Here is a 23,910-nt window from a genome sequence, read left to right as displayed (position 1 = left end):
AATGAAGCCCCTTGCCTTAACCAAGAGCTTCAGGGGCAGAATCGAGCCCTGCGTGCAGTTCCCCCACCTCCTCTGTCTCTTTGGGATGGGGCTGCTGCTCTCTGGTGTGGGGAAGTCACGTTGCCTTGCTGCTGGGAGGCTGCAGGTGGGGCTGAGCTCCACCTCACGTCAAGCAAAGCACTCTTGTGGAAGGTGAGAAATGCCCAGGAGGACTCAGTGCTCATTGCAGGGCTACAGGGCAGAGCTGACTCCCTTCCTCCTCGCTGAACAGCGTGACGGGTCCAAACCCCAGCATCTCACTGCCTCCTGGGTGCGGGATGAGCTGAGGAGCAGCAGGAAAGCAAGAAGGGGCAGCCTGGGTGCTCCCCTGTCCTGTGGGGGCTCAGGGCTCCCCACACCGTTGAGCTCTCCCCAGGAATGATGGGTCCATGTTCAGTGGGGACAGAGAAGGACACGGGACGCACGCAGAGGTGGGACATGTGGGCCCGGCAGGATGCTGCTGTAGGGGTGGTGAAGCTCTCAAGGTTTTCATGCCAGGAGCGCCTGACAGGAGATGGTTGAGGAGCAGTGGCTGCAGCAGCCCGGGATTCCTCCTGCTGCGTAAAATGAATCGTGGCATCATCGATCCTGTATGGATAAGTGGGTTTTAAATCATTTCTGGTGCGTGCTGTCCCAGATCTGCTCCGTGCTCCCTGGGGGAGCCGGGAAAGCACATGGAAAACGTGCCTCCCCCCCCCCCTGCCCCACACAATGACACTACAACAGAGCGGCCGCTCCTCTGTGAGTATTTATTGGTTTGCAGTGGCTGCCCCCAGGCCCTGCCCGCGCGGCTCCGCTGCGGGGGGAGAGCACAAAGCCCACTGCCCCCTGTGGACCCCCAGCACTATTTGGAGGTCGGGGTGCCCTGGCCGAGCTGCAGCAGGGAGTTGGTGGTGTAGTTCTGGAAGAGGGGCTGCAGGAACATGCCGACGGTGCCGAAGACGCAGACGAAGACGAAGATCCATAAGAAGAGGCGATCAATGACCATGGCCACGTACTTCCAGTCCTCGCTCACCTGTGTGGGGCCGGGATTGCTTCGGTCAGTCAGCTCGGGGCTCAGCTCCCGGCCCTCTATTCTGCGGAGCCCCAGATCTGCACCCTCAGCACTGCGGCTCCCAGGGCACATCCCTGCCCCGGCAGCTCCTCTGCTGAGTCCAGAAAACTCATCTCGCCGCTCAGCCGCGCTGGGGCTGTGTCCCCATCCTGTGCTGAAATCTGCAGCCTCATGGTGCTGCGGCAGCGGCTGCGTGGGTCAGCCCTCCTGGGAGCAGCCGTGTGGTGCTGGGTGGGGGGGGGGAAGGGGGCAGGAGCAGGGCTGCAGGGGTTTCTGAGGATGTGGCCGGGCAGGGACCCCGTGGTGTGGTTGTGTACATCCCTTCCTGGGGCACAGGCAGGCACCAGCATGCACCCCACAGCCCCGTGCGCCCCTCACAGCTCTCCATGCACCCCACAGCCCCGTGCACCCCTCACAGCTCTCCATGCACCCCACAGCCCCGTGCACCCCTCACAGCTCTCCATGCACCCCACAGCCTCGTGCACATCCCATAGCTCTACCGCAGCAGCGTGCAGCCCACAGCCCTCCCTGCACCCTGTGCCCCACAGCCCTCCCTGCACCCCACAACGCTGCCTGCACCCCACAGCCCTGCTTACATCTCCCAGCTCTACGTGCACACTCCAGCTCTGCTTGAACCCTACCGACACCCCACAGAGAGACCCCCCCCCTACGGCTCTGCCTGCACCCCACCCCCCTGCCCGCTTTTCCCCCTTCCCCCACCCCACACTCACACTCTGGTCGTCATCCTCGCTGCGCATGTGGTCTGCAATGAAACGCACGCCCTCCACCGCCTCCTCCAGCCCACAGCCGCACGGGGCCGGGGGGTCCGGCACCTGCCCCTGCCGCTCCCGGTAACCGTTGATCCCCTCGGCCTTGGCAGCCCCGGGGTTGGCATAGCAGGCGCAGGTACGGGCACCGGCCCGGAGGAAGAGCGTGGCGGCGGCCGCACGCTCCTGGGTTTGGCGGCGTTGGCGCAGGCGTTGCCGTGCGCAGTTCTGCTGCGGCTGCTTCATGAAGAGCAGCGCCGGGAGCTTGCGGAGGAAGAGGGTGCGCACCCAGGGCGGCATGGTGTGCGTGGTGGGCGAGCGGTGGTGCACGTTGAGCACGCAGACGCTGGTGACGATGGAGAAGGTCACCAGCACCATGGTGAACATGAGGTACTTGCCCACCAGCGGCACGTCCAGCGAGGTGGGCGGCACGATCTTGGAGATGAGCAGCAGGAAGACGGTGAGGGCGAGCAGGACGGAGATGCAGAGCGTCATCTTCTCGCCGCAGTCGGAGGGGAGGTAGAAGACGAGGATGGCCAGGGAGGTGATGAGGATGCAGGGGATGATGAGGTTGATGGTGTAGAAGAGCGGCTTGCGCCGGATGATGAAGTCGTAGGTGATGTCCACGTAGGTGGAGTCGTCCGGGTTCTCGTTGCGTCGTCCCGGCAGCGCCACGATGTCCCACTCTCCGCTGGGTGTGAAGTCGTCCAGGCTGGCCACCTCGCTCTTCAGCACCAGGTCGATCTCGGTGCGGTCGTAGGTCCAGGAGCGGAACTTCATGGTGCAGTTCTGCTGGTCGAAGGGGAAGTGCTTCACCTCGATCTTGCACGCGCTCTTGTAGATGGCGGGAGGCAGCCAGAAGATGCTGCCGTCGTAGGAGATCACCGCGTTGGAGTAGAAGGAGACCTCGTACATCCCATCGGCGCTGGGTGGTGGGATGCGCTGTCAGCCCTGGGGTCCGAGTGGGGTCGGGGTATGTACACCCCCCCACACACGCCCCCCAAAAGCTCCTACTTGTTGTAGAGAACCACGTCAGGCAGCCAGATGTGCTTGGAGGGCAGGCGGACCTTCTTCATGTTGTCAAAGTCCTCTGGCTTCCAGGTGAGGCGGTAGTCCTCCCACTCCTGCCGGCACCTGTGCTCAGCGCTGCCCCACTGCGGGCAGGGGGGCACCGGGGGGCTTGGGGCAGGGGGTGGGGCAGGGGGTGGGGGCAAAGGGGACCCAGATCGGGAGGTATGGGGCCCCAGAGCAGTGGGATCACAGGGCAGGGGACATAGGAGTCTGGGGGATCTAAATCAGGGGGTATGGGAATCCCAGGACAGTTGGTGTCACAGGGAAGGGGATGTGAGGATCCCAAACTGGGGGGCAAGAAGGTCCCAGGGTAGGGGTTTCCAGGGCATGGGGCATAGGGGAACCAAACTGGAAGGTGGTCTTAGGGCGGGAGGATCCCAGGGCAGGAGGAACAAGGCAGGAGGGCATGGTGGCCCCATAGCAGGTGATATGGGGTCCCATGGCAATGTGCAGGTGGTCCCCGAGCAGGAAGCATGAGGATCCCTCACATGGGCTCACCTGGGTCAGCCACACGTTGGTGGTCATGATCTGCTCCCGCTCGTGCTGCAGAGAGAAGGGGCAGTTATAAGGAACGGGGGGCAGTTACAAGGTGCTGGGGGCAGTTATGAGGCCCTGGGATCCTGGGGGAGGGGGCTTAAGGTATCCTGGGGGCGGCTATGTGGTCCTGGAGGTGGGGGTTAAGATGTCCTGGGGGTGGTTATCGGGTCCTGGGGGTGTTATGGGGGTGCTGGGGGCAGGTATGTGGTCCTGGAGGTGGGGGTTAAGATGTCCCAGGGGCGGTTATCGGGTCCTGGGGGTGTTATAGGGGTACTGGGGATGGATATGGGGTCCTGAGGGGGTGAGACTTAAGATGTCCTGGGGGTGGTTATTGGGTCCTGGGGGGGTGTTATGGGGGTGCTGGGGGCAGTTATGGGGTTCTGGGGGTGGGGGTTAAGATGTCCTGGGGGTGGTCATCGGGTCCTGGGAGGATGTTATAGGGGTGCTGGGGATGGTTATGAGGTCCTGCGTGGGTTATGGGGTACTGGGAGTGAATATGAGGTCCTGGGTGGGTTACGAGGTCCTGTGGGGGGGGAGACGGGGGGGTTATGGGGTGCCCGTTCTTTACTGGGATCTGGCACTCACCACGCTGATGAGCTGTGCCAGTGACACCATGAGCTGCACGGTGACGAGCTGCGAGCCGTTGGTGGCCGGGCGGATCAGCTTGTTGTAGCGTGCGGGGTCCAGCAGGTACTCCACCAGGCGCTCCTCCGTGTCCGTGCACAGGCTGCCTGCGGGGAGGGGGCTGAGCCGGGGGGGCCGGGCGGGATGTGGGGGGGGTGGGTGTGTAACGGGAGTGGGTGTGAGGGGGTGCTGGAACGATGGGGTGAGCGTGGGGTGGGGTGTGAGTGTGGGATGGAGTAGAGGGGTGGGATGGGGCGGGACGGGGTGAGTGTGTAAAGGGGGTGATGGGGTGGGATGGGATGAGTGTGAGTGTGCAATGGGGTGATGGAGTGATGGGGTGACGGAGCGACGGTGTGGGGGGGAATCCCGTTGTGTTCCCGGTGCCTCGGGGGGGTCCACACAGCGCCGGGGTTTGGGGGAGGGGGATGGGGGGGAAGAGAGCGGCCCAAAGCTGCACCCCAACGTCCCGGCCCCGCCGGACCCCCGCTCCCGCCGCACAGTGGGCATTGCGGGGCGGTAACGGGCCTTCCCCGCCCCTCCCCCCGACATCGTCGTCCACCGGGAGCAGCCCCGGGCCCGCTGCAGCCCCCTCCCCTCGGTCCTTCCCCTCTTCCCCCCTCCCCATCCCCACTCCCGGTGCCGGTGCTTACGTCGGAGCGCGGCGAGGAGGCAGAGGACGCGGAGCAGCGCCATGGGGGCTGCCCGGTGCCTCCGCCGGTGCCGGTCCCGGTGCCGCTGCCCCGGCGCTGTCCCCGGTGCTGCCCGCGCTCTCCGCGGTGCTGGAGCCGGCGGCGGCGACGGTGGCGGCGGCGGCGGCCCGGGCGGGGCGGCCCCGGGCGGGAGGCGGTGCCGTACGCTGTGCCGGGGCCGCCCCGCGCCGCACCGCTCCGCTGCCGTCAACGCCGCCGCCGCCGTCAGCGGGGCCGCAGCCGCCCCGCCCCCGCCCCGCCGCCACCGGGGGCACCGGGATGCGGGGTGGGGGCAACCGGGAAACCGGGCAGAGTGAGGGAACCGGACAGCTCCCGGTGCCCCCCGCAGCCGGTCCCGCTCTGTGTTGGCTCGGTACCGGCTGGACCCGGGGGAGAACGTGGACCCACTCAGGATCTGAGCCTCGGGAGTACCCCGTTCGCACCGGAGCTACCGACCTCCGGGACCCCCGAACCGGGCCGGCTCTGCCCCCGCCCCCTCCTCTTGCCCCGCCCCCTAAAGCTCAGACCCCGCCCCTCCTCGCACTGCGCCACGCCCCCTCCTCCGCCCCTCCCTCCGCGCGGTTCGTCACTTCAGGCTCTCGGCTCCGCGACGCCTCTCTCGCGAGCGGCGCTTCCGGCGCTTGTCCCCGCCCCTTCCGCTCGCGGCGGGAGGGGTCAGTTCCGGCGCGCGGGGCCTTCCCGCCGCCATCTTGGGCCGGCTCCGGGGTCTGCGGCGGAGCCCGGGGCCGTCGGGGCGGAGCGGGTCCCTCCATGGGAAGATGCAGCGGGCGGGGGCGGAGGAGGCGGCGGGGTCGCAGGCGGCGGCGGGGGGAGCCGGGCGGAGCGGGGCCGGGCTGGCGGCGGCGGCCCCGGCCGGGCGGCTCCTGAAGCGGGAGCTGCGATTGCTCGAGTCCATCTTCCACCGCGGCCACGAGCGGTTCCGCATCGGCAGCGCCTGTCCCGACGAGATCAGCTGCGAGTTCGTACCGGGAGCGGGCGCCAGAGCCGGGGGCTCCGCTTCTCGGGGGCCGCCGCCGGGGCCCGTCCGCATCCACTGCAACATCACGGTGAGGGCCGGGGGGGGTGGAGGGGGGGAGGGGGCTGTACCGGGCGGTGTGCGGTATTTGGGCACCGGCCCCGTGGAGCCGTTGTGCGGGACCTGCGGGCTCGCGGTGCTCTCTGGAGTCGGGTCCCCGGGGCCGTGAACGGCTTCGGAGCTCCGCTAGCACCGAACGGCGCACGGTGCTGCCCCGTTCGGTTGGGGCCCACCGGCGCTGCGTTGCTGCCGCGGGGCTCGGGGCGGGGTTCTCCAGCACCGACCCAGGCAGGGTTTGGATGGGGCGTTGGTGGGATGTCCCGGCGGGGTTGGGCTCCCGGTCCGTTCGTCACCGTCACCCGCGGAGCTTCCCGAGGGTCGTGGGGCTGCGGGTCCGGGTCTCTCTGGAGCAGCAGTGGGAGCTGTGTGGCTGCCTTTTCTTTCCTTCAGCCCTTCTGTCCCAGCGTGAGAGGCACTGCTGGGCGCTCCGTGTCCCGCGTGAGCTCCTCTCTCATCCCCCACCAAATGCTCCGAAGAGACCTCGTTTTGCTCCCCCCGAGGTGTCAGAGCAGCACAGTGGGAGTGGGGTTTTTGCAGTGCTCAGCCTCTTCTCCTTCCTCTCAGGAGTCGTATCCAGCTGTTCCCCCCATCTGGTCCGTGGAGTCGGATGATCCCAACCTGGCAGCTATCCTGGAGAGGCTGGTGGAAGTCAGGAAAGGAAATACGCTGGTGAGAGGCACTGGGGGAGTGGGTGGGGAAGGATAGGGGAGGGGGAACAGCTGCTTCTGGTGTGGAAGCTGCCGAGGTGGGGGCATGCTTCTGCTCCCACAAAGGGTTTAGGAATTGCAGTATCAGCAGCTCTGACTCCTGTGTGTGTATGCGTGTGCCTTCCTATGCATCCTCACTTGGGATTTTAACCTGCTGTGCTCGGAGAGCAGAAAGGAGCATCCGTGGGGGCCTTGCTCACTTGGGAGGGGGGAGGTTCAGCTCCCTGTGCTCTTGTGTTTCTGTGACACCTGTCTGCTTTCTGCACAGCTTCTGCAGCACCTGAAGCGAATAATTTCAGACCTGTGCAAACTCTACAACCTCCCCCAGCATCCCGACGTGGAAATGTTGGACCAGCCTCTGCCGGCAGAACAGGTGAGGAGCGCAGGGTGAGGTTTTCTAAGCTCGTTTTGGGAGCTGCCTTGTTTTAAAGGCTGAGGCTTCCTGACCCCAAAGGAGGGCTGCAGCAGGTGAGGGTCTGTGTCTTCTCCCTGCAGTGGGCTCCTCTCCCTGGTGCTGCTACCCGGCCAGCTCGGTGGGCTGGGTTTTGTCTCTCCAGATTAATGCCTGGCAGTGCTCGGGATGTTTCTCACCTGACTTCTTCTATCTGCTTCCCTCACCTTGTTCCTTCCGTAGCTGCTCAGGTTTATAACCTCCTAGAAAGTTTCTTGGCTTTGCGCTGTCTTTAAATTGGTTCTGTGTGTGAATCTCACCTCAGAGGTGTCTCAGAAAACAGAGGAGCATTGCCAGAGGAAGCTGTCAGTGCAGTCATATCCTTCTGTCCTCACAGAGCACGCAGGAAGAGGTGTCCTCTGAAGAGGAAGATGAAGAGATGCCAGAGGTAAGTGCCTCCTTGCTGTGTAGCAGACAGCTGCGAGATGTGCTGAGGCCCAGAGGTCGTGTTTGGGTGAAGCTGGAGGAGGTCAGGCAGGATGGAGCCCGCTGGAGTCAGTTTGGCTTCAGATTTGTTTGTTCTCAGCGTGTCGCTGCTGCGCACCCAGGTCCTGGTCACCAAAACAGGAGTGGTGCGTTGACAAAACACGGAGGACTGCAGCAGTGACCTCTGAGGGCAGGTAAACGAGCTGAGGTCAGAACCCCTTGGGAGGGTTCTCAGTTTGTGCTGCTGTGCTCTGAGATTTCCTCACGAGTGATCTGCTGCGTGTGGGGCTGAGTTGATCCACAGCGTGAAAACTGGACTCCTGCGGAGAGGATTAGGTGGGATGGCACGATGTGTGAGGGAGATAATTGGCAGGAGAGGCAGAGGCAGCCATGTTTCACTGCAGGCTGAGAATATCATGCTGAAAAACCCACAGGCTCCGGTTGTTTGGTTTGTGGTTTAGAGATCTCTAGAAGTGGGTGGAATAATCTTGAATCTCCATGGTGACGTGGTGCGATGCGCTTCTCCTCGGGTGCCTGAGGTCTGCGCACCTCAGAGCGCTGCAGAACTGGAGGGCAGGTCACTTGGCAGCAGCTGAGCTCCTGTTGGGCTTGGAGCCAAGTGGATAGCTCGCTGAACTGAGGCCTTTAACAAGGGTCCCCCGGAGAAAACGAGGAGGCTTAAACTGATACCGCGTGTCACCGAGCTGTCTGCGAGCTTGCTGCCTTGTAGGCAGATCCCTGCTGTGTAAATCCTTGTGCTCCTGTAAGCTGGGAAAGAAATCCCTCAGGGAGGGAGTTAGCAACCAGCGTGCCCCCTGCGAACGCCTTGCTTCTCGTGGAGAGCAAAGGTTTCTCGCTGAGCAGTGGGATTTGCTGGGCGGCGTGGGGAGAGCGGAGCAGGAGAGCTCTGTCCCATTGTGGAGATGCATTACACAGGTTAATCCACTCGAGGGATTTCCTGGGAGGATCTATTTTCCTCTGACACGGTCTAAAAATGTCAAAGCCCTTCCCGAAGTGCTGCTCCTCCAGAGTAGCAGCAGCCAGCCCGGAGAGGCTGAAGCCAAACACTTTGCTCTGAGGGTTTAACACCAGCACTGTGTATCCACAGCCATTTTCAGGTGGCCCAACTCAGCATGCTGACGCTGTGGAAGTGATATCTGCAGCGGTCCCTGATTGCTGCAACTGTTTTCTGCTGATGTGGCTTTGCACACGTCAGCCCAGAGGATGCTGATGTGGAAGGGGATGAGGGGCAGAGCCTCTGCCCTTGTTGGGGACAGCATCGGGAGCAGAGCGGGAGCTGAGCTGATGCAGGAGAGCCTCCAGATAACGCTGTGAAATGTGACCTCTCTTGGAGAGGAAAATGCCCTGTGGGTCTTGGGAGTCTCTTCGTGTGCTCCTGTGCCGAGCGTTGGCAGAGCAGGGATAATGCAGCCCAGCAGCAGTGCCCACGCTTTGTTGCAGCCTCCAGAAACGTGGCCCAGGGCTGCTGGAGCCGATGTGCAGCGCTCTTCAGCCACACGAGGCTTGCTGGGGAGCATCTGCGAGATTAATGGCTAATTATAACCAGGCGTGAGACTTGGCAGAGAGGGATTCAGTGAACAAAGAGCTTGTGTGAGCCCAATTTAAATCTGGAAAGGGAAGTGTGCCTGTCTGCCTGCTGGCTTTGGCACAGGACGGAGCCTGGTGCCTGAAGCTTCCTCACTGAGCGTGTCCAGGCCTTGTGCTAAAGTCTTCTCTTCCACCCAGCGCTTGTGCTTGGGATCCCTCAGCCCGAGGAAGGAAGGATTCGGGCCGCACATCTCTGCGCTTGGAGCAGGGAGCAGTGAGGTGGATGTGGTGCCATCTCTCCTCTCCCCCTCGCAGGACACCGAGGACTTGGACCACTATGAGATGAAAGAAGAAGAGCCAGCAGATGGAAGGAAAACGGAGGACGAAGGCATTGGGAAGGAAAACCTGGCCATTTTAGAGAAAATAAAAAAGAACCAGAGGCAAGATTACTTAAATGTACGTGCCTCGCAGAGGGCGGGAGGGCTGGGGAAGCAGAGGGGCCTGAGTGAAAGGGGTCAGCTCTGGCCACAGGTACAGCAGTGGCCTTTGGGGTTGGCTGAGGGTTATGCAGAGAAGCTGGAGAAGTGCTCCCAGGCTTTGGGGAGCTTGGTTCCACGTTTGGGGATCCCTTCTGACCCCAGGAGCTGGGCCTCACCTCTGGCCGTGGAGAAGGGTGGTGGGTTGTGTTTTATGTTGTGGGTCTGGAGATGCAGAGAGAAAAGGGAAAACCTGAGAGAGGGAGGGGGCAGGTCTGGGTCGGGGGCTGTGGCCTGGGCACTGGCTGTGATGGGAGCAGTGTAACAGCGCAGCTTTTCCCCTCCTGTTTCCTTGCAGGGTGCAGTGTCTGGGTCTGTGCAGGCCACTGACCGGCTAATGAAGGAGCTCAGGGATATTTACCGATCACCAAGTTTCAAGGGCGGTAAGTGGAGCGATCCGTGTGGGTGTGGGGCTTCTCCTGTCGTTCAGGGTGGCACTTAAAGGGCCTCAGGATCCTTCCTCTGTCGTGGGCTGTGTCTCGGGTTTTGGGACACTGTGGTTCAGTCGGGAGCGGGAGAACAGCTTGTGCTCGGTGTCTTTCAGGGGCAGTCTGTGCCGGGCTGAGGACGTGCTGCAGGGCCGAGGGGATTTGCAGAGCGGGTGGTGGCTCGTCCCCCTGTCCCTCCTGTTCTGACTCGTGTTTGCCTTGCAGGATACTATGCAGTTGAACTAGTGAACGACAGCCTGTACGATTGGAACGTCAAACTCCTGAAGTAGGTGGCTCAGTTTGGGATCGTGGCTCTTTGGTGGTGGGACCAAACTATGGCAGCGAGCAGGGCAGAGCTGGGCTTAGCATCTTAGTCCCGTGGGCGCCTCAGAGAGGAGGGGCACATCTCCAGAGAGAGACGAGATAATCTGAGGGCTCTGCAAGTCTGTCTGCTGTTCCTAGAGTCCTGGAAGAGGTGCATCAGGCAAAACCCCGAGCTCTCACACCCTCCAGACACCAGTGCTGCCTTTTCCTTGGGCCGGGCGGTCTTTATTTTTAAGCTGGCATGCAAAAAGGGTGTGATGGCCTTCTCTGGAAACCGGGAGCAGAATGCTGGCAGCGTGTGCTGTCTCTGCCCTCTGGGTGTGAACCCCAGGGCCCCCGTGGCAGCCGGGGCGCGCAGGTACGGTAGCTCTGGGCTCCGTCGGCAGTGAGCGCGGCTGAGTCAACGTGCACCCCCCCCCTGCTCTGAACCTCTGGGCTTTCCCTCCGGCAGGGTTGACGAGGATAGCGCTTTGCACAACGATCTCCAGATCCTCAAAGAAAAAGAAGGAACAGATTTCATCCTCCTAAACTTCTCCTTTAAAGTAAGGCCTTCCCCAAACCCGGCGTCCTCGGTGTGAGCCCTCTTCCGTGAGCCCCCGGAGGGGATGTTTCTCAATGTGCTTCCCTTCTCTTGTTCCAGGATAACTTTCCTTTCGATCCACCGTTCGTAAGGGTTGTGTCCCCAGTGCTGTCGGGGGGGTAAGTGACTGCTGGCCCGGCTCTGCTTCCTGGGGCAGTCCTCACGAAGGGTGGGGAGCGCTGCGTAGCTCTGTTACCCTTGATGTGCTTGTGGCAGCCTCCCTGGGAAGTTTGGTCGGGGTTGGTGGATGGTTTTTCCTGTTCTGTTCTTTTTTCTTCCCATGAGAGATCCGCTTTGAGCAAACTGCAGAGCGGGGTGGGGGAAGGGGGGGGGAAAAGAGGGGTTAGGCTGCATCATATAACGTAACTTTGCCCAATTCCTTCCCCAAGGTATGTCCTGGGTGGCGGTGCCATCTGCATGGAGCTGCTTACCAAACAGGTGAGTCCCAGAGCTCGAAGCGTCGCTCCTGGGGAGCTGCTGCTGCTCTCACCCTTCGTACAACTCCTCGGGTCGCAGCTGAGAGCTTGTGCAGCCCACGCAGGGCTTGGAGATGCCCTTCCTCTTCCTCTGGGCACTGCAACCCGTGCTGCTGTCCGTGCTGACCTCCGTGCTGTGCTCTGTCCCTCAGGGCTGGAGCAGTGCGTACTCCATCGAGTCGGTGATCATGCAGATCAGCGCAACTCTGGTGAAAGGGAAAGCACGAGTGCAATTTGGAGCCAATAAGGTGGGGCCCGGCGTGGGGCAGGGCTTGGGAAGAGCAAAACCTGCTCTGTGGAGCTGAGGCAGAGCTGCACCTGGGGGTGTTTGGGGGCACGAGCACCCACGCAGAGGCTTCTGTGGGTGTGCTGTGGCTCTGAGAGTCGTCCTTGGGAAGGAGAGGGTGCGTGTCTGAGTGCAGAGGGCATTTCTAAGTGAGCTGAAAAGAAGCTGGGGGAGAAGGGAACCCTAGAAGTGCATCAACACGTGGGGAAAAAGCTGCTCTGTTACTCTGCCTTCAGCTGAACTGTCACCCTGACTTCCCTTGCAGAATCAGTACAGCCTGACGAGAGCACAGCAGTCCTACAAGTCCCTGGTTCAGATCCATGAGAAGAATGGTAAGGTCTGAGGGACGGGGTGTGCTGCTCAAGGCTTCCAGCTGGGGGGCTGAGAACGGTGTGGCAGTGAGATAAGGTGGGGGGAAAGCACCCCAGGGGGCTGGGGGTCCAGCTGGGGGGCTGAGAACGGTGTGGCAGTGAGATAAGGTGGGGGGAAAGCACCCCAGGGGGCTGGGGGTCCAGCTGGGGGGCTGAGAACGGTGTGGCAGTGAAATAAGGTGGGGGGAAAGCACCCCAGGGGGCTGGGGGTCCCTCCTGGGTGGGTGTAGTGTGTCCTGAGCCCCGTGGAAGTGGGGCTGGGTGCGTTGGCATTGCCACAGCTGTTTGTGCTGGCTGTTTCCAGGTGTGGGCTTTGTGTCCCTGTGCAGCCCCATCCCTCACACGTGTGTGTGTGTGTGTGTGTGTGTGTGTGTGTGTTCCTCTTTTCAGGCTGGTACACACCACCCAAGGAGGACGGCTAGCACGGGCACTGCAGGACCCACCTCCTCCTCCCAGATGCTGTACTCGGATCTCACCACGCCTCTCCGGCTTTCTCCCAGGATATAATAGCTCTGCCTGTTGCAGGACAATAATGGCTGTTATAAACTTTAAAGAAAACAGTTTTAAGAAGTTTGGACTGACCTAAAACACTTGTTGGGACCCTTGTTAGCAGGCATTCTTATTAAAACAAACTTTTGAGCCTCTTGTTTCGCTGGAAACTTTCGACTCTACTCCGGTCTAGAGCGTCCTCCTTACCTATGCTATGGATTTAATTTATTTTCTTATTTCATGTACACTGCTTTTTTTTGTTACAGTGTATGATGGATGTGTATGGAAAATGTATCTTTGGAGAAAAAGTACAGTTTGTTAATTTGAAGGTTAGTGGTCTAGTTTCTGTTTTGTTCTCCCGAGCTGCTGCGTTGGATCCGGGGTGGCTCTCCCACGTGGTGTGTTCTGCAGTGGGCCCGGGGTGTGGGATTTGGGGGGGGGGGGTGGAGAAGTGGGGGGAGCCACACAGGGAGGGCTGCAGCACCTTGGAAGATAAAAGCCCTTCTTTCCGTGTGAGCGAGGAGCTCCTGTTCTGTTTTTCCACCTGTGGCAATGGTCCTTGAGCGTGTCCTACCTGCCCTGGGCCCCAGGTGTTGGGAGGAAGGAAGGAAATGCTGGGTCCTGGAAGGAGGGAAGGAAGGAAGGAAGCGAGTTCTGGGTCCTGGAAGGAGGGAAGGAAGGAAGGAAGCGAGCTCTGGGTCCTGGAAGGAGGGAAGGAAGGAAGGAAGCGAGCTCTGGGTCCTGGAAGGAGGGAAGGAAGGAAGGAAGCGAGCTCTGGGTCCTGGAAGGAGGGAAGGAAGGAAGGAAGCGAGCTCTGGGTCCAGGAAGGAAGGAAGGAGCTCTGGGTCCTGGAAGGAAGGAGGGAAGGAAGGAAGCGAGCTCTGGGTCCTGGAAGGAGGGAAGGAAATGAGCTCTGGGTCCTGGAAGGAAGGAGGGAAGGAAGCAAGCTCTGGGTCCTGGAAGGAAGGAAGGAAGCGAGCTCTGGGTCCAGGAAGGAAGGAAGGAGCTCTGGGTCCTGGAAGGAGGGAAGGAAGGAAGGAAGCGAGCTCTGGGTCCAGGAAGGAAGGAAGGAGCTCTGGGTCCTGGAAGGAAGGAGGGAAGGAAGGAAGCGAGCTCTGGGTCCTGGAAGGAGGGAAGGAAATGAGCTCTGGGTCCTGGAAGGAAGGAGGGAAGGAAGCAAGCTCTGGGTCCTGGAAGGAAGGAAGGAAGTGAGCTCTGGGTCCTGGAAGGAGGGAAGGAAGTGAGCTCTGGGTCCAGGAAGGAGGGAAGGAAATGAGCTCTGGGTCCTGGAAGGAAGGAGGGAAGGAAGCGAGCTCTGGGTCCAGGAAGGAGGGAAGGAAGCGAGCTCTGGGTCCTGGAAGGAGGGAAGCGAGCTCTGGGTCCTGGAAGGAGGGAAGGAAGGAAGCGAGCTCTGGGTCCTGGAAGGAGGGAAGGAAGGAAGGAAGCGAGCTCTGAGTCCTGGAAGGAGGGAAGGAAATGAGCTCTGGGTCCTGGAAGGAGGGAAGGAAATGAGCTCTGGGTCCTGGAAGGAAGGAAGTGAGCTCTGGGTCCTGGAAGGAAGGAAGGAAGGAAGCAAGCTCTGGGTCCTGGAAGGAAGGAAGGAGCTCTGGGAGCTGCAGCTGCTCTGGCGTGAGTCCTGGGCTGGAGGACATTGCGGACTCACGAGCATCACACCCCATCAGTGCTAACGCATGGTGTTTGAATAAAAGTTCTGAGGAAATCAAAGGCCCTCAGAAGAAGTTGGTTATCTCACCCAGCAGCTGCTCCGCTCATTACCCCTTTGCCCCACTTTGAGCCTCGAAAGGCGCAGATGAGGGGAGGTTAATGAAGCAATGACGGGGCTCTGCCGGGGGCTATTTTAAGTGCTGTGCTGTAGGCTGGGAGGAGAAATGTGTGCCAGGAACCTCGAGGAGCTCTCCAAGGAGAAGTGCAAGGTCCTGTCCTGGGGAGGAACGGGAGCCCCTCTGCGGGGAGGAAAGGATGAGGGACGCTCGATGTGGGGCAGAGGAGGGGCTCAGGGGGTCCCATTGGCGGCCATAAGTCCCTGCAGGGAGGTACACGGGGATGGAGCCCAGCTCTGCTCAGGGTGCAGTGGGTGAACCTGGAGTTTGGGAGGTTCACTGGGAGCACTGGGAGTGGTCTGGGCTCAGCACAGCTGCGCTGCAGCTGGAATTGAACGCTGCCCAGCAGCTGAAGGGATGCTCGGCCCCACGGCTCCCACCCCAGTGCTGCAGAGCCCTCAAACGCTCGTGGGGTTCTCCTCGTGCCCTGTGCCCCGCTCAGAGCCCCACAGCCCTGCTCCCAGCCCCACAAGGAGCCGAACTGGGTGGGGTTTTCCGCAGTGCTGCAATGGGGCTGAGCTGCGGCTCAGGGGGCAGCACACAGTGCATGGGGTCAGGTGTGCAGGCACCGTCCTTGGGGTCAGTGCACGGGGTCGGATCTGTACCCGCTGCCCCCACCCGCGTTGCCCCACTCGGCCGCCACCGGACGGGGACCCCTCGTACCGCCCCGCGGTGCTGCGGGCGAAGTCTCCCCGTCGGGCCGCACCCGATCCCCGCCACCCCCCGGGGTCGGGGCCGCCCCCCTCCGGATCTGGGCGGGAGCTCCGACCCCGCCGCTCCCTCCGGCTGCTTCCAGCCCCGCCGGGCTCTGTCCGTCCCGTCCGGTCCCGTCCCGCCGCCGCCGCATGGGGCCCCCCGGGCCGGTGTGACCGAGCCGCACCCCCGGGGATCGCCCCCACCGCGGAACCGCCACGGCCCCGGCGATCAGCGCGGAGCTGCCCCGGAGCGCCGAGAGAGGATCCCCCCCCCCCCTCCGCCCGGGGCTGGAGCCGCGCAGAGCCCCCCCCCCCGCGCCCATCGCTGGAGCAGAGCCAGGACCCCCCCTCCCCGTCCGCCCCTCTCCTCCCGAGGGCACCCCAGGACCCCGTCCCCGTCGGGGCGAGGGAAGCTCAGAGCGGTCCCCGGTGCTCGGGGCGGGGGGAGCGCTGCGCTGGCCCTGACCCCACCGCCGGCCCCGGGGGGGGCGAGCCCCCGGCCCTATGGCGGCCAAATGGTTCAAGGAGTTCCCTTCAAACCTGAGGACGGGATCGGAAAAAGCGCGGCCGAACAAACCCGGCGGCACCGCCCGTAAGAGCCTGGGGGGCACCGAGCCGCCCGGGGGGGCCCCGCCGGGGAAAAGCCGCAAAAACTCCGCGGCGGAGGTGGGGGGCTGCAGGGCCGTGCCCCCCCCCGGGACCGGCAAGGATGGAGGTGGCCGTCTGTCGCGGGACAACCTGCAGGGACTGCTGCACGCCGCCGCCGGGAGGATGCGCAAAAACTCGAGGGCGGAGGGGGTCGCGGTGGATGGACCCCCCCGGAGCTGCGGGACCTACATCAACCGCTTGATCAAGGTGGAGGCCCACGAGAAGAGCCCCAAGGGCTACCCCAGCGCCGGGCCCGTGCCCGAGGAGAAGGGCAAGAGCCCCAAGATGGAGACGGTAAGGGAGGGCTGTGGGGTGGGGTGGGATCATGGCACTCCCCCCCCCCCCCCCCCCCCCCGGCCCGGCTGAGCCCCACTCCGGGGTCCCTCCATCCCCACTTTTTCCCCTCCGCCGTCCCCTGACCCCAATATCCCATTAAAAGAGCGCTCTGCTGGGAACCAAAATGGGGTACAGGGGGTGATGGGAACGGGGCCGTGTCCCCAAGTGATGCCCTTTGTCCCCCTCTGCCTCCCTATGGCCCCAAGGACCCCCGGGGTGCACGGGGTGGGCACTGCCCCCACCCAGCTCTGCCATTCGTGGGCACAGCACTCATCCCCAACACGCACCCCACACCGGGAGCGGGTGCTGGGAGGTGGCACCCCATGTGCTGCCATCCCACTTGGGGACATCCAGGGCACCGGGGACTCCGGCAGGAGCCGAGCAGTGATAGCATCCCTGGTGCCCCCCCGTGGTGCCCCCCCAGGTCATCATCCTGGAGGACTACGCTGACCCCTACGATGCCAAACGCACCAAAGGGCAGCGGGACGCCGAGCGCCTGGGGGAGAACGATGGCTACATGGAGCCCTACGACGCGCAGCAGATGATCACAGGTGTGTGCCGTGGTGTGCCGTGGTGTGCCACGAGTGCCATCGTGTGCTACGCTGTGCCGTGGTGTGCCGTGGTGTGCCATGTTACACCATCCCGTGCCACGCTGTGCCGTGTCGGTGTGCCATGATTGCCATCATGTGCCATAGTGTGCCATGGTGTGACTTTGTCTTGTGCCATCATGTGCAGCTTGGTGTGCCATGGTGTGCCGTGGTGTGCCGTGGTGTGCCGTGGTGTGCTGTGTGGTGCCATGGTGTGCCGTGGTGTGCCGTGGTGTGCCATGGTGTGCTGTGTGGTGCCATGGTGTGCCATGATTGCCATCACGTCCCGTGCCACACCATTCCGTGCCACGCTGTGCTACACCACGCTGCCCCGTGCTGCGCCGTGCCACGCAGTGCCATCCTGTGCCATCCCGTGCCGTGCCACGCCACGCCGCCGGCACCACGCAGCACCGGGGACCCACCCGGCGCGGAGCTTTGGGAACAGGAAAGCTGCTCTCCCATTTCCTGCACTGCGCCCCGAGATAAGGCCGGTGCTGCCAGCAGCACGGAGGAGGGCCATGCATCAAGGGGGGTCCCGTTGTCACTGCTCCCCCCCCCTCCCCATCCGTGGGGACCCCATCTCTCGGTGTCCCCGCACCCCCAGGCCGTGCCCCCCACTCCACCCAGGGGGCAGCAGCCGGACAGAATAACAGGAACTGAGTCGGCCGGAAGCAGGGAATAAAGGATTTGCTGCTGATGGCTTTTTTCCGTGTGGGGCAGCCCCGGGGCTGCGGGGCCAAATGGGGCAGAGGGGGGCAAATAGGGCAGAGAGGGTATTTGGGGGGGGGGGGGGGGCGTCCCAGGGTGGGGGTGTCGGGCGTAGCATCCTGCAGCCCCACTTCCTCCGGGATCCCGGCGCCAGCGCTGTGGGGCTGCGACAGCGGGACGGCCGCCGTGGGGATGGGCGCCTTCCTGCCCCTCCTGGCCCCACACGGTATGGGTCATGAGGTGTCAGTGAAGGTGGGGGGGGGGGTGCTGTCCCCTCCCCACCCCAATACCCTCTGTCCCCACAGAGGTCCGCCGCCGCGGCTCCAAGGACCCCCTGGTGAAGGCCCTCCTGCTGCTGGATGAGGCGGGGGGCAAAGCGGAGGTGGCCAAGAAGGTCGGGGGGGGCAGCGAGGCAGTGGGGCGGGGGCCACAGCTCTACGACACCCCCTATGAGCCCGGGGCTGACGAGCGCCCGGCGGCCGAGTACGAGCAGCCCTGGGAGTGGAAGAAGGAGCAGATCGTGAAGGCGCTGTCGGGTAAGGGATGGGATGGGGAGTGGGCTCCGGGGCTGAGGTGGGGACTCAGATCCTCGTTCATCCATCCCTCCATCCATGCATCCATCCATCTGTCTGTCCATCCCTCCATCCCTCCCTCCCTCCATCCATCCATCCCTCCATCCATCCATCCTTCCAACAACCCACCCATCCATCCCTCCATCCATCCTCCCACCCATCCCTTCATCCATCCCTCCACCCACCCCTCCATTCCTCCACCCATCCCTCCACTCATCCCTCCCTCCACCCCTCCATCCCTCCATTCCTCCCTCCACCCATCCCTCCATCCCTCCCTCCATCCATCCCTTCATCCCTCCACCCATCTTTCCATCCCTCCATCCATCCCTCCACCCATCCCTCCATCCCTCCCTCCCTTCATCCCTCCCTCCCTCCACCCATCCCTCCCTCCGTCCACCCATCCCTCCCTCCCTCCACCCATCCCTCCATCCCTCCCTCCCTCCGTCCGTCCGTCCCCGCAGTTCAGTTCGAGGGCTCCGAGCGTCCCCGGGAGGAGGCAGCGCGGCAGCACCTGCGCCAGAAGAGCTGGACCCCGCGCATGGTGAAACCGGCGGAGCAGAGCGAGGGGGAGCGCGTGGACCCCGCCGTGTCGCTGGAGAAGCAGCCGTGGGTCAAGGGCTGAGCTGGGGGGACTGGAGGGGCTGGGGGGCTGGAGGGGGGGGGGGGTCAGCTCATATCCCCCCCCCCAGGTGGTACCACGGGGCCATCACCCGCGCGGAGGCTGAGAGCCGGCTGCAGGCGTGCAAGGAAGCCGGGTACCTGGTGCGCACCAGCGAGAGCGGCAGCGGGAAGTACTCCATCGCGCTCAAGTGAGTGGGGCTGAGGTGGGGGGGGCACTGCGGGGGGAGGGGGAAAAGGGGGTCCTGAGGATGGGGTGGGATGGAGAGGGGGCTTAGTGACATTGGGATGGGGGGGTTCTGGTACTGGGATGGGGGGGGTTCTTGGCAATGGGGAAGGGGTCCTGGCACTAGGATGGGGGGGGGGGGGGGCTTGATGGTGGGGAGGGGGTCCTGGCAGTGGGTCGGGCTGGTTCTGATACTGAGATGGGGAGGGGCTCGGTGCTGGTGGTTCTGGCGCTGGGGATGGGGTTCTGGTACTGGGGTGGAGGGGTCCCAGCACTGGGTGAGGTCATCTCGGAACTGGGAGGGGTGTCCCGGTAGTGGGGAGGGGATGGGGGGATGGAGTGATTCTGGAACTGGGAATCCCAGCACTGGGATGGGGATTCTGGTAATGGGGTGAGGAGGGTCGCAGCTCCAGGATGGGGCACCTAGCATGGGGATGGCGGGGGGGGGGGGGGGGGGGGGGTCCCAGCACAGGAGGATCCCCCCACTGAGGGCAGTGCCCATCCCGTGGGAAGCACTGCTTTCTGAGCATAGCCCCAGTGGGGTGGCACCCCCCCCCCCCCAACACGGGGAACACAGCCATCCCCGAGCTGCCCTGGTAGGGGGGAGGGGGTTGTGGGGGGGGGGGGGGGGGTTGGGGGGGGGCAGCACATCCCCTCCCGCCCTCATTGTCGGCGGCGCTGGCGGCGTTTCCTTCCTGAGGAAGCGGAGCCCCCGGAGCCGAAACAATCGGAGCGGGACTGGAACAAACACAGGGGGGGACGCGGCCCCACAGCGCCGGGTGGGACCCATCGGGGGGGGGGGGCGGGGGGGGCAGGGGGCTGCAGCCGTCCCCCTCGTGTCCCCCCCCCCCCCCCCCATCCTCCCTCACCCCATCCCGCAGGACCAGCCAGGGCTGCGTGCACATCCTGGTGGCACAGACCAAGGACAACAAGTACACGCTGAGCCAGGCCAGCGGCGGCTTCGCCAGCGTCCCCGAGGTCGTGCACTACTACTCCACCGAGAAGCTGCCCTTCAAGGGGGCCGAGCACATGGCCCTGCTGCACCCCGTGCACTGCAAGCTGCACTAGCTGGGCTGGGACTGCCCCCTCCCCCCCCCTTCCCTCCCCACCCCACAGCTGATGGGGTGAAGGCAGCTGCCGGACCTACTACAGACAGGGGATGGTGTTTCCCGCCCGGTTTGGGGTGGGGGAACGCGCTGAGGTCGGGAGCTGTGGTGGAGGTGTGGAATAAAGATGTTGGCTGAGAGGAGTGGGGTGGGATGGAGTGGAGTGGGGTGGGATAGGATGGGATGGAGTGGGGGGGAAGAATGGGATGGGGTGGTGTGGGGTGGGATGGAGTAGGGGGGAAGAAATGGGATGGGATGGAGTGGGGTGGGATAGGATGTGATGGGATGAGATGAGATGGAGGGGGGGGAAGAAATGGGATGAGATGGATTGGGGTGGGATGGAGTAGGGGGGAAGAAATGGGATGGGATGGAGTGGGGTGGGATAGGATGTGATGGGATGAGATGGGATGGAGCGGGGGGGAAGAAATGGGATGAGATGGATTGGGGTGGGATGGAGTAGGGGGGAAGAAATGGGGTGGGATGGATTAGGGTGTGATGGGATGAGATGGGATGGAGTGGGGGGAGGGGAAGAAATGGGGTGGGATGGATTAGGGTGTGATGGGATGAGATGGGATGGAGTGGGGGGAGGGGAAGAAATGGGGTGGGATGGATTGGGGTGGGATGGAGTGGGGGGGAAGAAATGGGATGGGGTGGATTGGGGTGGGATGGAGTAGGGGGGGAGAAATGGGGTGGGATGGATTGGGGTGGGATGGAGTGGGGGGGAAGAAATGGGATGGGGTGGGATAGGATGTGATGGAATGGGGTAGGGTGGGATGGAGGCACAATGGGGCATGAATGGGTTGGAAATCCCAAGGATTTGGGGGATGGGGATGAAGTGGGGGCAAAGGGTGAAGGGATGGGGTTGGGAGGACCACAGTGGGGTGGGGATGGGAATGAGGGGGAGCATAAGGGAGTGGGGATGGAGTTGGGGTGCTGTGGACCTGAGGACGAAGGGATTGGGATAGTGGGGGGGTTGGGGGAATAAAGATATGGGGAGGCCACAATGGAATGGGGATAGGGGTGCTGGGAGCCCCAGAGATGGAGGGGAAGGGGTGCAGGGATGGAGATGGGGTCCGGTGGGGCTGTTGTAGGGCAAGAACTGGACATGGGAGGTTGGAATGGGGCTGCTGGAACGGGATTTGGGGGTGTTGGGGTTCCCAGGGATGGGGTCGGGGACCTGAGGGGTGCCACGGGGCCGTGCAGGATGGGGCCCAGCACGAGGCTCTGTGCCACACACAGCACCGGGTGCAGGTGAAACCGGGACAGGTTTCCGGGTGGGGGTGACTCCGGGGGTACAGCCCCGGATGGGGCCCACGTGTGGGCACAGCAGAATGAGGGCAGAACAACCCCGGGGGGGGGGGGAAGGAATCAGGGCTGGGTGTGCCCCAGGGGTGCCAGGGAGAGGGGGGATTGGGGCTGCCCCCGTGCACACATCTGCATCCTGTGGGGCTTTTTATAGTGTGGGGCCGGGGGGGAGCGCGGCGTCCCCACAGCACCCAGCACCGCAGCCCTCACCCTGCGGTTTCCTGCACAGCTGCAGCTCTGGGGCCCTTGCATAAAGTGGGGGGGGGGGGGGGGTTGGAGGGGGGGCTCGTGGCACGGGAGGCGACGTATTGGGTTGCACAGTACAAGGGCGCTGCGTGGCATAGGGGTGCAATGAGTAACAGTGCCTGGGGGGGGGCATGGTACTGGGGGGGGGGGGGGGGAGTATGGCACCTGGTGCAGCTGGCACAGGGGGGCACAGGGAAGGGGAGTGCCCATCCCAGCCCCCCCCCCCCCCACATTCCCACCCCCAAAAGGCTGCAGTTTCCCTCCCCCTCCTCCTCCCCCCCCCCCCCCAGCCCCAAAGCAGGAGCTGCTCCGTTAAAATCACACCGCCTTTATTGGGGGGGGGGGGGGGGGGGTATTCTGAGCACGCACCCCCCAGCACAACCCAATCCCCTCCGCGGTGCAGTGGGACGGGGCCGATCCAGCCGGACCCTCTGACCCCCCCCCCGTAGCACTGAGGGGGGGGGCTCAGCCCCTCCCTATGGCCACTCCCAACCAAATCCGCCCCGTTCTCACGCTCCAGTGCTCCCAGCTTTGGCTGTGGCCCTGGAACTGCCCCCCCCCGGGACCCAGCAAGGGCCCCCCCCCACCCCCCAGGCTGGGTCCCCATAGGGACGCTGATGCCCTCAGTGTGGGGGGAAGGCACGTGGGGGGGGGTGGGGGGAACCCACACCCTGAGCCAGGCCCCATCCCTGGGGTGGGAGAGCTGCCAGCAGCGCTCCCCCCGCAGTTATTTTCCTGAGAGGAAATAATCCAAATTGGTGACGTGGAGGGGCCCGGGGGGGGCGGCGGGTGGCAGCAGGGGGGTGGCACTCAGCGGGGAGCCGGGGGGGCACAGAGGTACCAATGGCTGCTGCCCCCCACCCCCCAGCTTCGCCCCCGCTGTGCTTGTGCCCTCTGCTTGTACCTGCAGGAGGTGGGGGGGCCCAGTCAGAGTGGGATGGTGCGACCCTCCCCCAAACCCGCCCCCCCCCCCGAAACACACCCCCCCCTCCAGCCCTCACCTCACCCCCACGGCGAAGCAGAGGGCGATGGCCAGCAGCAGGCTGCCCCCACCACCAGGAGGGCGTAGGGGGACGTGGGGGAGCGGGCGGCGGCCTCCAGCACAGCCCTGCGGCATAAGGGGGGGGGAGGGAGGGGCGGGGGTCAGCGATGGGGTATGTGGGGGGGTCCCGACACCCCATAGAACCCCCAGCCCCATCCTCACCCCCGGAGGTCATCAGCGATGTCATCCCCAAAGAGCTCAGGTGGCAGCGTGGCCCCATAGCCATAGGGGTCGTCCTCAGCGGGGAACTGCAGGGGACAGCGGGGGGGGGGGCACAGCGGGGAATTGGGGGAGGAGGGGGGGGGAACGGAGTTGGGGGGGGGGTGCAGGGAGGGGGCAGCCCCACACAAAGACAGCAACGTCATCTCCTACCTGCGAGCTGTACAGCCCCATCTCGGTGACATCGCGGGGCTCTGCACGGAGAGGTGGGGAGCGGCGTGACACAGGGACACCCCCACCACACCACCCCACACCTGGGGGCTGTGTCCCCCCCCCCACCCCCCCACCCCCCCAGGATTACCTGTCCAGGGGCTGCCCGCTGCCTCCCGGCTCCACTCGCTCCATGCTCCGTGCCCGAACTCCTCCTGTGCCCGTACCTGCACCACGTGCCGTGTGCCCCGCCACGCGTCACCGATGTCCAACCACGTCCGCGTCACCTGGTCCACCTGGGGACACACACCGTGGGGCAGGATGACACGCACAGCCCCCCCCCCCTTGCCCCTTTTCTCCCCCCCCCCCCTTCCCCCAATCCCGTGGTGCTCACCTGGGTGAAGGTGGGGGACGGCTCGGGGCGGTAGCGCACCTGGAAGCGCAGCCAGTAGAAACGGGGGTCCCAGGAGGGGGGGTAACTCCAGCGCACGCGGAGCCGCTGCGGGGACCGCTCCACCGCCTCCACCGTCACGTTCTGGGGGGGGTCCGGCTTCACTGTGGGGTCGGGGGGGGTCAGGTGGGGCAAGGAACAGGGCTGGAGGGTCTTGAGGATTGAGTACTGGGGGGGGCTCAAGGAGCGGGACCGGGGGGTTTGGGGATTAGGGCACCGGGGGGATGAGGGAGCGGGGATTCAGCAACGGGGACAGCGGGGGGGGGGGGGGGGGACTTGGGGACAGGGACACTGGGGGACTCAGGGATAAGGGCACTGGGGGAACTGGGGGCAGGGACACTGGGGGAACTGGGGGGAATTGGGGACAGGGACACTGCAGGGCTCAGCACTGGGGGCTCAGGGATAAAGGCACTGGGGGCAGGGACACTGGGGGGCTCGTGGACAAGGGCACTGGGGGAACTGGGGGGAACTGGGGGCAGGGACACTGCAGTGCTCAGGATTCAGCACTGGGGGGGCTCAGGGATAAGGGCACTGGGGGAACTGGGGGCAGGACACTGCAGGGCTCAGGGTTCAGCACTGGGGGAACTGGGGGCAAGGACACTGCAGGGCTCAGGGATAAGGGCACTGGGGGAACTGGGGGGTGGGACACTGGGGGGCTCTC

General features: G+C 64.1%; 4 protein-coding genes across 4 annotated transcripts; 2 read left to right on the top strand and 2 right to left on the bottom strand.

The window, feature by feature from the left end:
- Positions 1-880: 880 nt before the first annotated feature.
- Positions 881-4,882, bottom strand: CHRNB2 (cholinergic receptor nicotinic beta 2 subunit). Its single transcript, XM_065729836.1, has 6 exons — positions 4,743-4,882; positions 4,054-4,199; positions 3,430-3,474; positions 2,875-2,984; positions 1,825-2,785; positions 881-1,054 (listed from the first exon to the last, which is right to left on the bottom strand). Exons 1-6 carry the CDS (start codon positions 4,783-4,785, stop codon positions 884-886), a joined length of 1,476 nt encoding a protein of 491 aa, XP_065585908.1. The 5' UTR covers positions 4,786-4,882; the 3' UTR covers positions 881-883.
- Positions 4,883-5,545: 663 nt separating this feature from the next.
- Positions 5,546-12,827, top strand: UBE2Q1 (ubiquitin conjugating enzyme E2 Q1). The gene is made up of 13 exons (XM_065729838.1): positions 5,546-5,848; positions 6,442-6,546; positions 6,853-6,957; positions 7,373-7,423; positions 9,325-9,465; positions 9,844-9,928; positions 10,199-10,259; positions 10,749-10,839; positions 10,938-10,996; positions 11,267-11,315; positions 11,506-11,601; positions 11,905-11,971; positions 12,401-12,827. The coding sequence occupies exons 1-13, from the start codon at positions 5,561-5,563 to the stop codon at positions 12,430-12,432; spliced, it is 1,230 nt and encodes a 409-aa protein (XP_065585910.1). The 5' UTR covers positions 5,546-5,560; the 3' UTR covers positions 12,433-12,827.
- A 2,320-nt stretch (positions 12,828-15,147) lies between these two features.
- SHE (Src homology 2 domain containing E) lies at positions 15,148-19,979 on the top strand. Its single transcript, XM_065729835.1, has 6 exons — positions 15,148-15,977; positions 16,444-16,570; positions 17,620-17,850; positions 18,348-18,492; positions 18,576-18,695; positions 19,612-19,979. Exons 1-6 carry the CDS (start codon positions 15,540-15,542, stop codon positions 19,796-19,798), a joined length of 1,248 nt encoding a protein of 415 aa, XP_065585907.1. The 5' UTR covers positions 15,148-15,539; the 3' UTR covers positions 19,799-19,979.
- Positions 19,980-21,755: 1,776 nt separating this feature from the next.
- Positions 21,756-23,353, bottom strand: IL6R (interleukin 6 receptor; the record flags this gene model as incomplete). The annotated part of the gene is given in 8 exon segments (XM_065729834.1): positions 21,756-22,260; positions 22,263-22,291; positions 22,389-22,440; positions 22,443-22,495; positions 22,592-22,677; positions 22,802-22,842; positions 22,950-23,094; positions 23,193-23,353. Coding segments are annotated over 8 exon segments (713 nt in total), but the record flags the coding sequence as incomplete, so codon positions are not given.
- Between the last annotated feature and the right edge of the window lie 557 nt (positions 23,354-23,910).

This window comes from Cyrtonyx montezumae, unplaced genomic scaffold (assembly GCF_038088225.1).
Source record: "Cyrtonyx montezumae isolate F1298 unplaced genomic scaffold, pur_monq_1.0 scaffold_110, whole genome shotgun sequence".
NCBI classification, from domain to species: Eukaryota; Metazoa; Chordata; class Aves; order Galliformes; family Odontophoridae; genus Cyrtonyx; species Cyrtonyx montezumae.
The sequence above is the reverse complement of the archived record's forward strand: the minus strand, read 5'-3'. Positions and strand labels throughout refer to the sequence as shown.